General features: G+C 32.8%; 1 protein-coding gene across 2 annotated transcripts in view; it reads right to left on the bottom strand.

Annotated features, from left to right (window-relative positions):
• Positions 1–15401, bottom strand: part of LOC106679674 (kinesin-like protein KIF2A) — an 85054-nt gene that overhangs the window by 36567 nt on the left and 33086 nt on the right. Inside the window, exons 3-4 of one of the 2 annotated variants that reach the window (XM_014418960.2) lie at positions 10688–10783; positions 1269–1418 (exon numbers count right to left, since the gene is read on the bottom strand). In XM_014418960.2, the coding sequence (XP_014274446.1) occupies positions 1269–1418; positions 10688–10783 (246 nt within the window). The remainder of the gene's footprint in view (positions 1–1268; positions 1419–10687; positions 10784–15401) is intronic. The other variant, XM_014418961.2, reaches the window with a different exon arrangement.

Below are 15401 nucleotides of genomic sequence, written 5' to 3'. Positions count from 1 at the left end.
TATAATATAGCCACATATAGAAATAATTTGAACTACATAATCCTTAATAAACATCTGTACAACACTGTAAGAGGAACATTGATATAATCCAAAAAATGTTTTACATTGTAACTTTCATTACTTATTTGATGAGATTGTTATGGATGTTTGGATGTATTCAGGATCTAGTCCCATAGAAAAAAGGGACGTGACGGCCATACGAGTTGGTCTAAGTGCACTTGGTTCGGAAGGTTGTGGGTTTGATTCCCACCTGGGGCAGTTTAACATTCACTTTTTGGCAGTCCCGAAGAATGAATCTTGACACTCCCACCTTGGTTAGTACGTGGCGGAAACTCAGGTAGCCGCCAGGGGTTGGCAAAAAGGACCACTAGGCCCACTTGCCGGACTTGTTCACCCCATCAAATACCAGTACTACTAACAGTACCCATAGAAAAAATTATTTTAAAAATGTTAAGAAATAAATATACAATAATTTTATTAATTAATTAAGAGATGAATAGATGGTTATTGAAATTTTCCACAATGTATTTAGTAAGTAGAAGCTAATATATTTAAACAAAGTAATGTTTGATTGAAGTGTAAATCCTTATGATGAAGAAATTTCACAAGAATTATTTATTGAATTTGATTAAGTTCTTACAATTAATACCAACGCATATAAATATATTCATTAAGTGTTTAATTTTAAGAAAATCTTGGATAAATATAGATTTTAACCAAAGTCATTATATTAACTACAATGAACTCAATAATTCCAAGGGGAATGTAAATCACAATATATATATATATAGATATAGACACAAACACACATATAGTATATAATATTAAAAAATGGTGTTTACAAAGAACTACACACATAGTTTATACATATAATCAAATAATAATTAAAAGCAAGATATTTTAATACTAAAAGTTTCAGAATTCAAAATGAATTTTATTCCTTTATTCATAAAGTGCAATTGTGCAGATTACAAAAGCAACAACTGAGCTATCAAGCTAAATATGAATCAAGCAGTGAATAATCAAAGAGGATAAATAAGAGAAATAGAAAGGATAAAATAAAGAAAAAAGGGGATTAAGATGAAAGATTAATAGCTGACTGAATTTATACAAAAAGGTAACTCATTACAATTGAATAAGTTGAAGTGGAAACAAAACTAAACATAAAATAGAATAGATAATTTGTAAAGGAAGGGGAAATTGGTGCATTGACTAAAACTTGCCAAATTGTTAGGTATGACAATATTGCAGGCACAGGCATAAATTACCGTTTTGGGATTAGGCAGGCTACGAACAGATAATGAGTTTTTTTCCTTAACATTTCCATTATCACAATCTGTGACGAAAGCATCTTGTTGACTTTCATCATCATCATCCTCATCACCATCATCATCTTCATCCCATGTTTGAGGAGTATCCTTCATAAATATTTTAATTAAATGTACATTTAAATGGTAATTAGTAAAACAACAATATATAATTGCACTAAAATTCACTCTCAAACTTTCTTTTACAAAGATACAGGAAATACACATTGATGCAATTTTTTTCTTTATATTAATTTACAAGATTAATTTTTTTATCCTTGAAAATTGACTAGGAAAATTTTTATCATAAATATTATTACGGAAATATCATTTTTAAAATATTGTATTTATTAATTGAAATATTTAATTTTTCACTACAACTGCACAATAAAATAAATAAATACGACTAAGGCCAATTATCAAAAAGATGATAAGAATCAATTTCTCTATAGATGACTTCAATTATCACACTGATAGAAAAGAAAAGTTAAAATGTTTTAAGAAGTTAAATTTGAAACTTAACAAGAAGCAGTGAAGATATTATGAATGATTTGAACAGGAAGAATTTGATAGCATGTTGGAAATATCCTTTACTTTAAGTAAAAACAGGATTAACAATATTCATGTAGGAACATTATTTGGCAAATCGCAAATAGATCATTTATCAATTTTCAAAATTGATGGGCATTTTTACTTCTTTTCAGTCTTGTATTAGGGATCCATGGGAGTTGCCTGTCAAGATGAAACCCAAGGGAATAGATCGCTTCTACAGAAAATGTGGTATATAATTAAAAAGTAGAGAAGGGCAAGATATGGTGAATTTTATACAACTGTAAAGAGTTAGTTGGAGTTTATATTATATATCTTATTATTTATAAGTAGATTTAGATCAATCCTATTTCCTACTAATAGTTATTTACTAATTAATAATTATTTAAATGAATGCAGCTTAAAAAATAATCAAAAACTGACTTACCACTAAAGATATAAATGAGAACAGAATTTTAAAACTATACAAATTTCATAAAAATAATACATTTTTGAGCTATTTATAATTTTTAGAAAAAAGAATTATAAAAGCTTATTTTTCATCATTTAAGTCAGTTGATTTTACAACAGTTTTTAAAAAGGATTATAAATTTATAATTAAAAGAAAAAATATTTACATTTATTATATTTGTGATATCAGCATTCAACCAAATCAATAAAGATATATAATCGAATAAAGAAACTTAATAATGGATATATAAAATATCAGAACTCTTATATTTTACATATTAATTCATTTTAATAATTATTTAATGAAAACTATGACATACCACTTGACTTAACTGAAGAAGTGAGCCATTTTATAGCTAACTACAGTTTTAGGAAAAATAGCCAATGTTTGAAGTACTGTATTTCAGAAACTTTAGAAATCACAAGAAAGTTAAGAGCAGCAGTTAAGCTCAAATTGTGGCAAATTGTACTGATCCCTTTTCTGGCTTTCAGGAGCGATGGATTTTGACAAATGATGTATCAAAAGAAAGAAAATTTCAGGGAGAAGTGAAGAATCAATCAATTATTACAATGGAATAAATACTAATTATTACAGAAATGTTATTATTAAAGTTTTCATGAAAATAAACATAACCCAGATGAGAATAATGATTTGATTCAGCAGTTAATCAACTAGAGGATATATCAAGAGATTATTTTATTTTCACAAGGTTCTGATTGCATTAAGTTTTACACAGATTTTTTAAAAGTAGTTTTGGGAATGAACCCATGATATTGGTGTGTTCCATGGTTAGACATTTTTGAAAAATAATAAAGACATCAAAGAATCAAATGTGCTCTAAATCAAGAATTTTAGACTTCTACTTGTACAAATAGGATGAAAAAGTTAATTATTTTAGCATGTTAACCACAACAGATCTCAATACATTCCTTGTTGTAGATTACCAGGTGGAAAGAAAAATGCAACATTTAAGTTAGGTAAGTAATTATTTCTGATTTCTAAAAGCACAGTATAGTTGCTGTTAAACATTTTTTTAAAAAATGATAATTTTTCTGATGGTCAATTTAAAAAAATCTCCCAAAACATTTTGCTTTTTTCAGATAGATCCATTGCCCAATACAAAAACAAAATAACTCCATAACCATTAGCTTTCATGAGGATTTTCAATCAAAAGGGTGGTATTTTTTGCCACAACACATGGTCATGGTCCTTGTGAAGGAGTCTTGTAGAAAGACTAGCAGCTCATGCCAGTTTGCAAAGACCCCATGAAAATCAGATCTAAACTCCAGTAAAACATTTTGAGTGGGTAACAGAAAGCATTACTAACACAGAATTTCCTAATTCAACCCTTGAAGACAATGATGAATCAGAATGTTTCTTGATGAAGCATTGTCTATGAAACAAATGCACCAGTAACATCCCTTCATCCCCAAAACTACATAAAAAACATTGGTGTAAAACTTTTTAATGCAATTGGAAGCTGGTGACTATTAAAGTCTATCTCCTGGCTGATTAACTGAATCATTATTCATGTCTGGGGTTTATTCATGATAACTTTAATGATAATATTACTGCAACTAGTTTATCCTCGCAAAAACTGTTGCATTAGATATGTTTCCTTCTTCTCTTTAACTCAGTTGATATATGAGCGATGTCAAGCTCATTCATATAAACAATATAATATTATCAAGAGTCTATTTAACATGCACAATTGGTAAGGCTTTATAGTTTATAATGACTATCTTTAAGTAACAGTTCCCGTAATAAGTAATTATATTACCCCCAGTGGAAAATATTGCTTCAGTTTTACAGCTAAGATTTAGCTATCCTCTAACTTACATTAACCCTAAATTGTACTCACTGAGCCCTCAAAGCTAGGCCGAACATGAACGGATGTTTTAAGTGGGCTACAAATGTTTGGTGGGATCCTGTTGGTCTGAATAATTTCAGAAATGAAAATTGTAAATGGGTTGAGCTGTTAACTCAAAAAAAGATTACATACTGAGAAATGGACAGATTAAACATATGTAGGATAATATTTTTAGCTCAAAATGTTCAAAACATTCTTGAAATAACACTGTGTAATTTGAGCAATAAAAGCTATGAATTAGTTAAGTCTTTAGCTGAAAATATTGTAATGTGAGCACAGACAGACTAAACAAATTTAATAGTCATTTTAGGATCTTGAGCTCAACTTGTTTCAAAACATTCACAGTATCTTGTATAATTTGAGCCAATAAAAATCGGCTAAGATATTGGCTAAATCATTGCATAGATTATAATAAATACGTGAACACTTTACACTTGTCTTGATCTGTTGACTTTTCTCTGTAAGAGTTTTGAAACCCCTTACTTTTTTAATAGCTTTATTAAAGTTCCAGTAAGAATTTAAGAATAGAAATTGAGATTCATCACTTCTCCCTGAAATTCTCTTTCTTTTGATATGTTATTTGTCCAAATATATCGCTCCTGAGAGCCGAAAAAAGAATCAATACTACCATATTATATTATATATTTTCAATTTTATTAGTTGAATGGATTGTGTTGATTTAAATCACAAGGCAAAATATAAATGTGGGACAGATATGGCTTTATTGCTAAAAAAATAAAACCCCACTTATAAGTTAAGGCTTCAGTGCTATTGTCAGCTGACAGGTCAAATCAGCTGATCTAATGTATATATAAGGAGATGTTCTACAATAAAGTTTTGAAGTTGCCATCAAACATAGTGTGTCAAAAACCCTTTCTCCTATTTTTAGTATCATTCTGATCCAGAAAAGACTTAATTGGTGCCGAAACCTGGGAATGAGTGCATGGGAAGTTATTTTCAAATTTATAAAGAAAAATAAATAGGCATTTAAAGAGGACATTTACTGGAATGGATGAAAATTAGTACAGTATCATCACAGAGCCTGCAGAATGCCATTTTAGATTTAGAAATGTTTACCAGAGAAATGGGTGAGTTGAACCATTTTCTTACAGGAGAAAGGCCTAGGTATGTGGGCTAAAGAGGAGTATTCTAAGTCAAATTCAGGCCGATGAAGAAACACCATGGCCTATAGTCATGGATAGACTGAAGAAGCTTTCGGAAGTGGAAGATGGATGACAGAGGAAGACATCCTTCAAATGTTAAGAGAGGTGAAAAAACCTCAACAATTACACCGGAGAGCTGACCACACATTAGTTAATACCAATGTGAGGATAGAGTACAGAGGTCTGCCAATCATCAGAGAGGTGCCTCATAGATACAAGGAGCTCCAACACCATTGTGGACTGAGAAAGGCTGGAGAAGCTGAGTTGTGAGAGAGGGTCGCTCCGGGTCCAAGTCTGTTAATGCCGTCTAGTTACCCTGGGTGTGCCCTGTAGTGTGGTAGGGGAAGCAGAGATTGGATTCTGTAGGTGGGGAGAAAAAGGATATAGCTTGGTGGGGCATGTAATAAACAGGATACCTCGAGAATATCGAATAATTATTGGAGGTGACATATTAGGAAAAGTGGGTGCTAGAATAAAGAATACCAAGAGCAAATGGGATATTAGGATAGGAAGGAAAAGATACAGCTGCCAAAGGATCTTAGAAGACAGAGGAGTATACATAGGGGCAATTGAGCAGGCTGAGGACTAGAGGGAATTAATCTTAAACAAATACGATGATGTCTTTTTCAAGGAAGGGGGGGGGTCTTCAGAGTAATGGGTAAGGCAGAACACAAGATTCCCTTGAAACATGATAGGGTAACGTACGTAAAGGAAAGGCAATACCCCAGGCACTCCAGCAGCACATTAGAGAAGAACTGGATAATCTGAGGAGACAAGAGATTATTGTTAACAGTATGTCTCCATATAACAGTCCGCTGAAGGCAGTCAGGAAGAAAAGTGCACCAGGTGAGAACAAACTTTTTTGAAGAGACTAGATGAATCAGTATGCCAGATATACATGGATGACCTGTTAGTATTTAGCAAAACCGAGACAGCACGTACAGCATTTAAAACAGGTTTTTCAACATATAAAGAAGTTCAGGTTGAATCTCTCCTGTGAAAAATCGGTACTGGGTCAGGCAGAGATAAGTTTTTGGGGGCATAAAATTTCGAAAGAAAAGGTATAACCCAATGCTCAAAAAGTGGTAGCCTTACAGCAGATGGCAATGCCAAAAGATATCAAAGGGATCAGACGGCTAACTATTACCACTAGTTTGTGCCAGAAATGGCACAGTACTTGGTGCCCATTCATAACCTCCTCAAGAATGGTAGCAAACTGATAATAACATAGGGCATGGAGCAGAATATACGCAAATGCATGGAGCACTTACAGAGAGAACCAGTCCTGGCATTTCCAGATTTTTGGGAGCCATTTACCCTCGCTATGGATGCCAGTGAGTATGCCCTGGGAGCAGTATCATCACAAGAAAGCATGGGCGGAGATTGCCCTAGAGCATACACCAGCAGATCCCTGATGGAAGCAGAGGCTCGTTATAATGCCCTAGAGAGGGAACTTCTGGGGATTGTGTGGACACACCAACCTTACGTGTTTTGAAGGCGGTTCTGGGTCAATACAGATCATCACTCTTTGCAGTAGGTTGGAAAGTTAAAGGATTCATCCACGAGGATCATGTGGTAGAAAGAACTTCTTAGCCAGTACAATATGGATATTATTTAAAAACCCGGAAAAGAAAATGTGGTGGGCAACTGGCTCTTGAGAGCAATAACAGTAAACAAGACAACCAAGGAGGCCCTTCAGTGGAAGCAAGGCAGTTTCTGCATGAGCGGACACCAGGGGAGGAAGGACAAGACTGGGAGAAGATACCAGGGAAGAATCATCTGAGGACAAGGAGAAAAGCGAGGGGAGATCAATGGAGATGGAGGAAATAATATATGAAAAGAGAAACCAAATTATCTGGAAGACAAAGACCTCCAGTTAACCAAAGATGGAGCATTCTAAATACGGTAAGAGTAACATTATCACTACCTGGTTGAAACCAGGCATCAGGGAGAACCAAATTTGCAAAATGTTGAAGGACACGTCCAAAACTGGAAAGACACACCATCTATACATGGTAAACATGGTAGCCTGGGATAAGATACCAGGATTATGTTGGACAGAGCAGATTGGAGTGGACCGATCATTTATCCAATGCATACTAACAGTGGAAACCGTCCAAGACGAGGAATGACAGAAGGAAGTAAGGCTCACCTACCACTAAGGTAAGACCAACCACCAAGGGCTGAATGAAACACTCCAGGTATTGTGGCATAAATATTTTTGGTGGGGGATGAAGCACACCATACAGAAGACCATCAGGAGTTGCACTATTTGCCTTGGCACGAAGTTGAACGGCATCCACCCCGCACTAGGCAAGATGAAACTGCGGAGGTACTACTTAGCTTATATTCCATGATAGGATGGAACATACTATGAAATAAAACCCTGCTCAAGATGGCCCTGCTTTTGCGAAACACGGCGGATCTTGACTGGGAGGTAATAAAAAAAACATTCCTTGTGATGGACAGCAGCTTTACCAGTACTGACATGGGGCTGAAGACTGCAAGAGTTGGATAGGCCCATGAGCAAACGGTAGAATTAGAGACCAGCGGTACGGCTGTAGAACTGACATGGGACTTCACTCTTTGAAGACCGTTGAAGATGGAGCAAATAGTTCTGTTGCTTATACAAAGCACATGGGAAATAGAACTCCATGCATTTATTTCCCATTATGGTTAAATCTGGACAAAGTGACATAATTTCAATCTCTGACCTGGCCATCTAAGGGAAGAACGCATATCTCTAGCTAAATTAGGGAAACTTCTGCAACAATTCAAAAATTTGAAGAAAATCTCAGATGGTAAGGTTTTAAAGTGTGATGAATTGACTTGGAATGACCCAAAACAAAATTAAAGGTACTTTAGAGGAAGATTTTTTAAAAATTCATCATTTAAGCCTTGTCAGACTATTTCAATGAGGACAAAACCAGGCTGATATTAAAAACCATTTAATTTAACATTGATATGCCAAGTTTAATCAAAATCGCTAAAGCCGTTTTCTAGAGAATAAAAAAAAATGTGGAAAATATATTCCATCAAGTGGTACTTCTGATCTTTCAATTTTTGTAAGTTTTGTAAGACTACGTATTTTGAGCTAGACTGTAGGCTCATGCACATACTCCATTTTGCTGCAAAACTTGGTTATTTGGACTCAGAAGGCCTCGAACCGTGTATTTCACTTGAAAACTTGAATTCTAAACTTTTCATGATCACAATAATTTCCCTAACTATATATTCCATCTATAGGTAAGTATAAGTAATAAAAACACTAATCTAACTGGCCCAACTGTACGATAGCTTAAATATAAGCAAAGCTACGAATTTTGAATTCATATTTGTAATCCACACAAAAGAATTAAGTAAATGACTCCTTACATTTACGATAGTAAATGCAAGTCTGTCAAAGTATATGTTAAGAATGGAGACAGTACACATTCACATATGCAGTTGCAGTAGTTCAATGTAGGAACTAATGTTGGTATTTACTTGGAAATAAACAGCTGTCAAAGATTCAGACCACCATTGTATTTGCTGTTGCAGTAGCGGTCATGTTTGTCTCCTTAAGATTCAATATATTTCATTAGTATGCTTTTATTACCTTTTTAAGATTTTTTAAACTTTTTAACACAGAAAATGTGGTATTTATATGACAATATATCAATAATTTATTAAAATAAAAGTCTAGTACATATATATCTCATATTAATCTAAAACAGCTAGTAAATTGAAACCTCATATTTGTTAAAGAAGAAAGTAAAAATAACAACAAACGATGGAAATATTTTAAATATATGTAAATTAAGTCTAAATAATTATAATTTCTACAGTAATTGAGATATTCAGAGTATTTTCTAACACAATACTAGAAGAAATAATACCATCCTTTTATAATTACCTTAGAGATTTCAGTTAATCATAATTAACCAACCATAAATGTATTAAGTAAAATATAAATAACTAACATATTTACTTATCTAACATTCACGTCAAATGAACTATCATTTAATACCTTTTTTCTTACATTTTCATGCTATGTACAATGTCCAGGAGTTTTCAAATCAGATCCAGAACTAAGGCTATGTCATCTAAAGCAAATGTGCACTGAAACACGAAGGCAAATGAAACACTAGTGTACACAGGGCCTTGGAGTGTAGAACATCAAGCATCGAAGTGCTTAGCAGATGGTTTGCTACAGAAAATTGAAAATGAAGATTCCTTGAACAAGTATCTTTCCTATGAGAGCAAGAACAGGATGCTTAATTTTGAGCAATAATAATGCAGTATCCAGAGAAAGTATGAAAAGGTCTTGAAACATTATATGCCGATGTATTTAATAATATTATATGCCTGAATATTTGTGATATCATTTCCAAGGGATTTCTTCTGAGATACTCTTCCAGAATCAATTAAAAATTGTACCTCGGATAAAAAAAAAATTGGCTTTCTGAAATTCAACAAAAAGCAAATGGGCAGTGGAATCCAAAGAATACACATATACAAGGTTATGTAAGGATATTATACTCTTGAGTCGTATGCCTCTACCTTAAACATTTTCTATTATAAGTTTTCCAAAGAACCAAGCAAAAAAAATATTTTTTTCTCAAAAATCAGAATGAAAATAATAATCAATAACATAGTAATAGGTTAGAAATAAAAGTTAATATAATAATCCTACATCTCATTAAAGTGTCCTATAACCATATTATGCCTAATATCCAAAGGTAACAAAGAAAATGACAACATATTATAAGAAATAATACCATAAATAACTGAAAATTTATCTAGTTTAATCTTTAAACTATAATTATTAATAATATAGGAAGGATACCATATGACCAGTTGACCATATGAAGTAGATTGTAGGAAGATACTCCGGGTGTTGGTCCATAAAGGTACCAAAATAGTAAGAAATCTATTTATTGTTAACAAAAATTTCGCCCCACTTTGCAGAGCTTCATCAGGGCTAAATGAAAAGACAAGATACGAACATTTTAGAATTAACAAAACATTTCAAAACAATTATGATGTTTACAATGTATATTAAAAAAATAATTAATAATAAGAATATAAGGAAGTATATACATGTAGGTGGACTGCAAACAAGTTACTAATAAATATAACCAGGTGTGATAAAAGTTTCCCTGCAAAGTGGGGTGAAACGTTGTTTAACAATAGATAGTTTTCTTTTACTATTTTGGTACCTTTGTTGACCGCCACCCAGACTTATCTTCCTACAATATTAATAATATAGTAAATCGTAATGGATACCTAGCTACCAGAATAAATCTCAAAATAAAATATGAAAAAAAGGTATTTATTCCCAAGTATATAAACATTTAAAATTTACCTTAGATAATTTATTCTCAATATCTTCAGTCTGTTGGTTGTTTATATTAGAAGGCTGCAGATGCATGTTCAATGCATAAATAGCATCGAACTCGATCTGTAAAGAAAAATATAATTACGGTGAATAAATAAATAAAACCAGAAACACATACTGGCTCTAAAATACATTTATAACACAAAATAACAAGTTGAATGTATAACCTTGTGGACGGAACTTATGCGGGGGAGGTTACTGGCGAAAAGGAAGCGGCAGTTCTGAAGTTAAACAATAATAGAACAAAAGTTTTTATCATTAAATTTTAAGTTCATTTAGAACCTAATAGCGTGTATAAAAAATACAATAAAAGTTGTTCATCATCAAATTCTACGTTCATTGAGTACCTAATGTTTTGATTTTTCTCAAATATACGTAATCGAAAAAGCTTGCCAGTCAGTTACAATGTAAATCTCAAGTAATTAACTCTCAAACTATAAAAAAAATATCATATTAATATAGAAAATTTTATACTCGTACAAAATTTAAAACTCATTAATAAAATTTAAGTTAAGTAATTTAGGAATGGGCATTGATGGCCTCAGTGTTTTACGCCTTAAAGCCCCAAATAACAACAAGTAATTCAGGAGTTAATAACTAGAGATGCACAATTACAACTGAAAGGCAAGCTATTTCATCTACTGCTGAGCACATCACGAGAAATATAACATTTCGAATTTTGATGGGAATATTTGAAAAAAATCAAAACTTTAGGTACTCAATGAACATAAAATTTGATGATAAACAACTTTATTCTATTATTTATTAATTTATAACAGAGCTGCCAAGGGGCAAAATTGATAAAATGTTGTAGTGTCAAGACAGTCATTTCAACTATATTTATGGAATGATTCGACTATAATTCTAGAATGAATTTACAATCCTAGATATTCATTCGAATCAGAATTTAATGTTCTTTAATAATTCTAGAACTAAACAATTTCGGTAGGAAACATCGGTTTGGAATTATAAATAAAAAGTAAAAAAAGTCCAAAAATCCTAATTGAACCGATAAATTTATCACTGTATAATAAATAATCTATGAGAGATAAAAAAAAAAACAGTCATAAGACCAAAATTCCGTATCATTTTTTCTTCGTTAGGCCTACCAAGTATGAAAATAGCCGAAAATAATTGAAACGTTGTGTGAAATGTTCAAAATTAGTTGTAAACATAAAATTCTACCTCTATTTATGACTGGTTCGCAATCCATACGTTGGAATAAACAAAATTATCCTAGAATCTCGTGTCTTTTTATAAAATAATTAGCAGACACGGCAATACTCTCGTAAGATATGAGGATGTATATACACTAAATAAACAAAATCGATAGATTTATATCATTGATTGTAATTAGTTAAAATTAAGCATTTACGTATTATTTAATTATTTATGCAGTCGATATTTAAACATATGCAATATAAGAACCAACCAGAAATTTTTTTCATTATATTTTATAAGCTATATCAATTTTTTTTTCACAACAAAACTAAATAGGCTCTATTGCCACAAATAGGCTATATCTATATCTAATATTGATACAGAAAAAAGATGAGTCATGGGTGTATGTTGCGAAATGAAAATTATGGATTAAACACAAATTCACAAAAATATTGGTCAGTTCCTTATTACATATGTATGCTGAATTGTAATTACTGTTTATAGGAATGCTCTTGAATATAGAATGTTCTATCTAGATTTGATAATAATATCATACAATATCTTGGTTTTTTCTTAGAGTATAGAACGTAAGTAGTAAAAGTATTGATAATGTCAGTTTAAATTAAAAAATAAAAACTGCAAGATGCTTCCAGTAAAGAGGGCCAACGAAATTCTTTTTAGGAAAAATAAAGTCAGATTCTTTTTTTTCGTCCTTTATAACTCTTATATACGAATTTTTAAAATAATCGAATGACAATGCGTCTAACAAAAAAAAGTTACTGTTAGCTTATATAAACTAAAATAAATGTATTATAGTTTGAGCTATAAATCAACTCAGTCCTTGAGTAGTTCCCGAAAATTAGTTCTTATAATATTGAATTTGTTTTTATAAGTGAACAATTTTCTATTTGGTCACTAAATTCGTCAAATATTGTAAAAAAAAACCATCATTGAACGAGAAAACCCATAATTGATGAACTTAGGAAATATATATTTGACTTTAATTTGAGCTAACTGACACCCCTAGAGCCAATATTTCCCTTGAAATTAGTATAAAACTGAAAACCTGGAATTAGGTAAACTAGGGGAGAGGAGGAACAAGTTTTGAGCATATGAATGTAAAAATATCCAAAATCTCGCAGGATCACTTTAAGCATCAATTAGCTTAATTCAATATCTTTGTACAACAAACAGGGTAGAAGAAAACAGGAGAGAGAGAGATTGAGAAAAGAGAAGAAACAGAAGAACAAGCTTCAAAGAAACCTTCAATAGTCACCAATCAATCATCAGCGAAGTAAAATTATATCATTCTATATACTATTCTATTCCAGTCAATAATACCCCACAGATTGGAAAGGAGGACTATAGTGTCGCTAAATCTTATCGACTTATACGTTTATCCTCCTTCCTGTTTAAGATCCTGGAGAAGTTGGTGGCAGTTTTCCTTACAAGCAAGGTGTTACCAATTAATTCCCTTCATCCAAATCAACATGCATATCTCTAGGGAAAATCTACGGAAATTGCTCTGCACTCCTTGGAAGGGAGGATCGAAAAGGCCTTAAACATATTAAGGTCCTAAGGTGGACTCTTTTTGGATGTAGAAGGGATATTTGACAAAGCAAGGCCTGATTAGACATTTCTACCCCAAATGTGATAGACAGTTGGATAATTTGTTCTTAATAATAGAATAATTGTTGTTTTGGAAGTCAGCACCAAACTACAGGCACAGTCCAAAAGGCACAGGAGTTGATTCTATTTACCAGAAAGTGGAAATTGGGTACCTTTTGAACCCAGACATTCTTTGGAAATCAACTCCAACTAAGCCAAAATGTCAAATACCTCGCTTTCGTTTGGATGCAAAACTTAACTCGGAATCTTAGTAGGCAGAACTCAAAAGAAAAATTAGTGCAGCCTTTTGGCAGGACGTGCTGTTGGCATTACCTGGGGTTTAAACCTAAAGATAATGCTTTAGATTTATACAGCAATAATAAAACTTAGAATCTACTATGGAAGCATTGTGTGTCGGTCAGCCCTGCACAGGGCTTCACATATGCGAATAGTCAGTAGGATCCAAAGGATGTATTTGCATAAATGGGGCATTTTGTACAACACCAACTAAGGGATCAGAAGTCTTGCGTTCTTTAATACCGCTCACTTATGACTAAAGGGCTTTCCCTTTAGTACTTGCTAATCTAAGAATGAAAGAAAACAAACAGTGAAAAGAGATGGGAGAATCTATTAGTCATGCGACAATAGCTAAAGTGGTGGAAAGCGAGTTACCAATATTACAATACTAGTGACCACTGTTAGATAAAACACCCACTCTGGACACCAAAATTAGTTACCTATACCCAAAGATAGAGGATTGGGTAAAAGGTTCAGTAGAAACCCCAATAAATAATCTATCGTGTTACTGATGTATCAAGAAAGGATTAGACTGGACTAACGGGGGCTAGAGTCTACATAGAAGACTTAGCCATAGAACTAAGCTTCCTACTAGACAAATACTCAACTGTTTTTCAGGCAGAAGTGTTTGCCATTTTCTCGGCAGCTACATACCCTGAAGTCATCAGCTGTGAATGGACAGGTATTACCATCTTTTTAGATAGTCTGTCTGCCCTTCAAGCCTTGAAGGCAATGAGAAAGCTGACCAGCTCACTAGAAACGGGGCTGAGCATCCTTCTATACGGCAGAACCATGCCTAGAATTTCTAAAAGGCAACAGCGAAAAAAGAAGTCCTTGACTGGTCATGGAAGATAGCATTCAAGGAGTGGAGGAAATGTATAGGCAGGCCAAGATACTAATAACTAAATCCTCTACTAATAAAACTAAGTGGCTGCAAGACCACTATTCACTTGCAATCTACATTTGCATACACTTGCATTCTCTTGCATCAACAGATATGAACTCCGATTGCTAATAGGTGTTCTTACAGGTCATTGCAGACTTGAAAGACATCTTAAGATTTGTGGGGTAGTTCACGATGAAGCCTGATGCTTATGCAGACAGGCTCTGGAAACTGCCCTACATTGGATAGCTAGGCTCTGAAAGATTCCTAGAAAAAGAGGTGCCTCAGATATTTCTTCATTTTAAAAACCAATTTAAAACAAATTGAATTTTTCTTAACAAACCTTATTGAAATAACAATACTCTACTAATGCATGAAGTATGAGATAATAGGTCCATAAACCTCAAAACCATAAGGTTTAAAGTAGTCGCTGTAATAACTTTTGTTATAAAAAATTGAATTATCTTAACATTAAGTTATAAATGAGGAAATTTGATTTGAGGAGGAGATTGACAAATTTTTAAGATATGACCTGTTTTATGACTACTGTGAGTGGTCATCCTTATGGCATCAATATCACTTATGACCACATGTGGTACTTCCAAAATTATTAATCAGAAGGAAGTTCTAAATACAAAAACAATACTCACACCTATTAAATTTGAAATATGACACAACATTATATGTAAATGATGAAGTAAATAACATGAAGATTTTAGTAACAATTCTATT

This window comes from Halyomorpha halys, unplaced genomic scaffold, assembly GCF_000696795.3.
Source record: "Halyomorpha halys isolate HHAL.00 unplaced genomic scaffold, Hhal_1.1 Scaffold214.1, whole genome shotgun sequence".
NCBI classification, from domain to species: Eukaryota; Metazoa; Arthropoda; class Insecta; order Hemiptera; family Pentatomidae; genus Halyomorpha; species Halyomorpha halys.
Note: the sequence above shows the minus strand (reverse complement) of the source record. Positions and strands in the feature narration are given on the sequence as shown.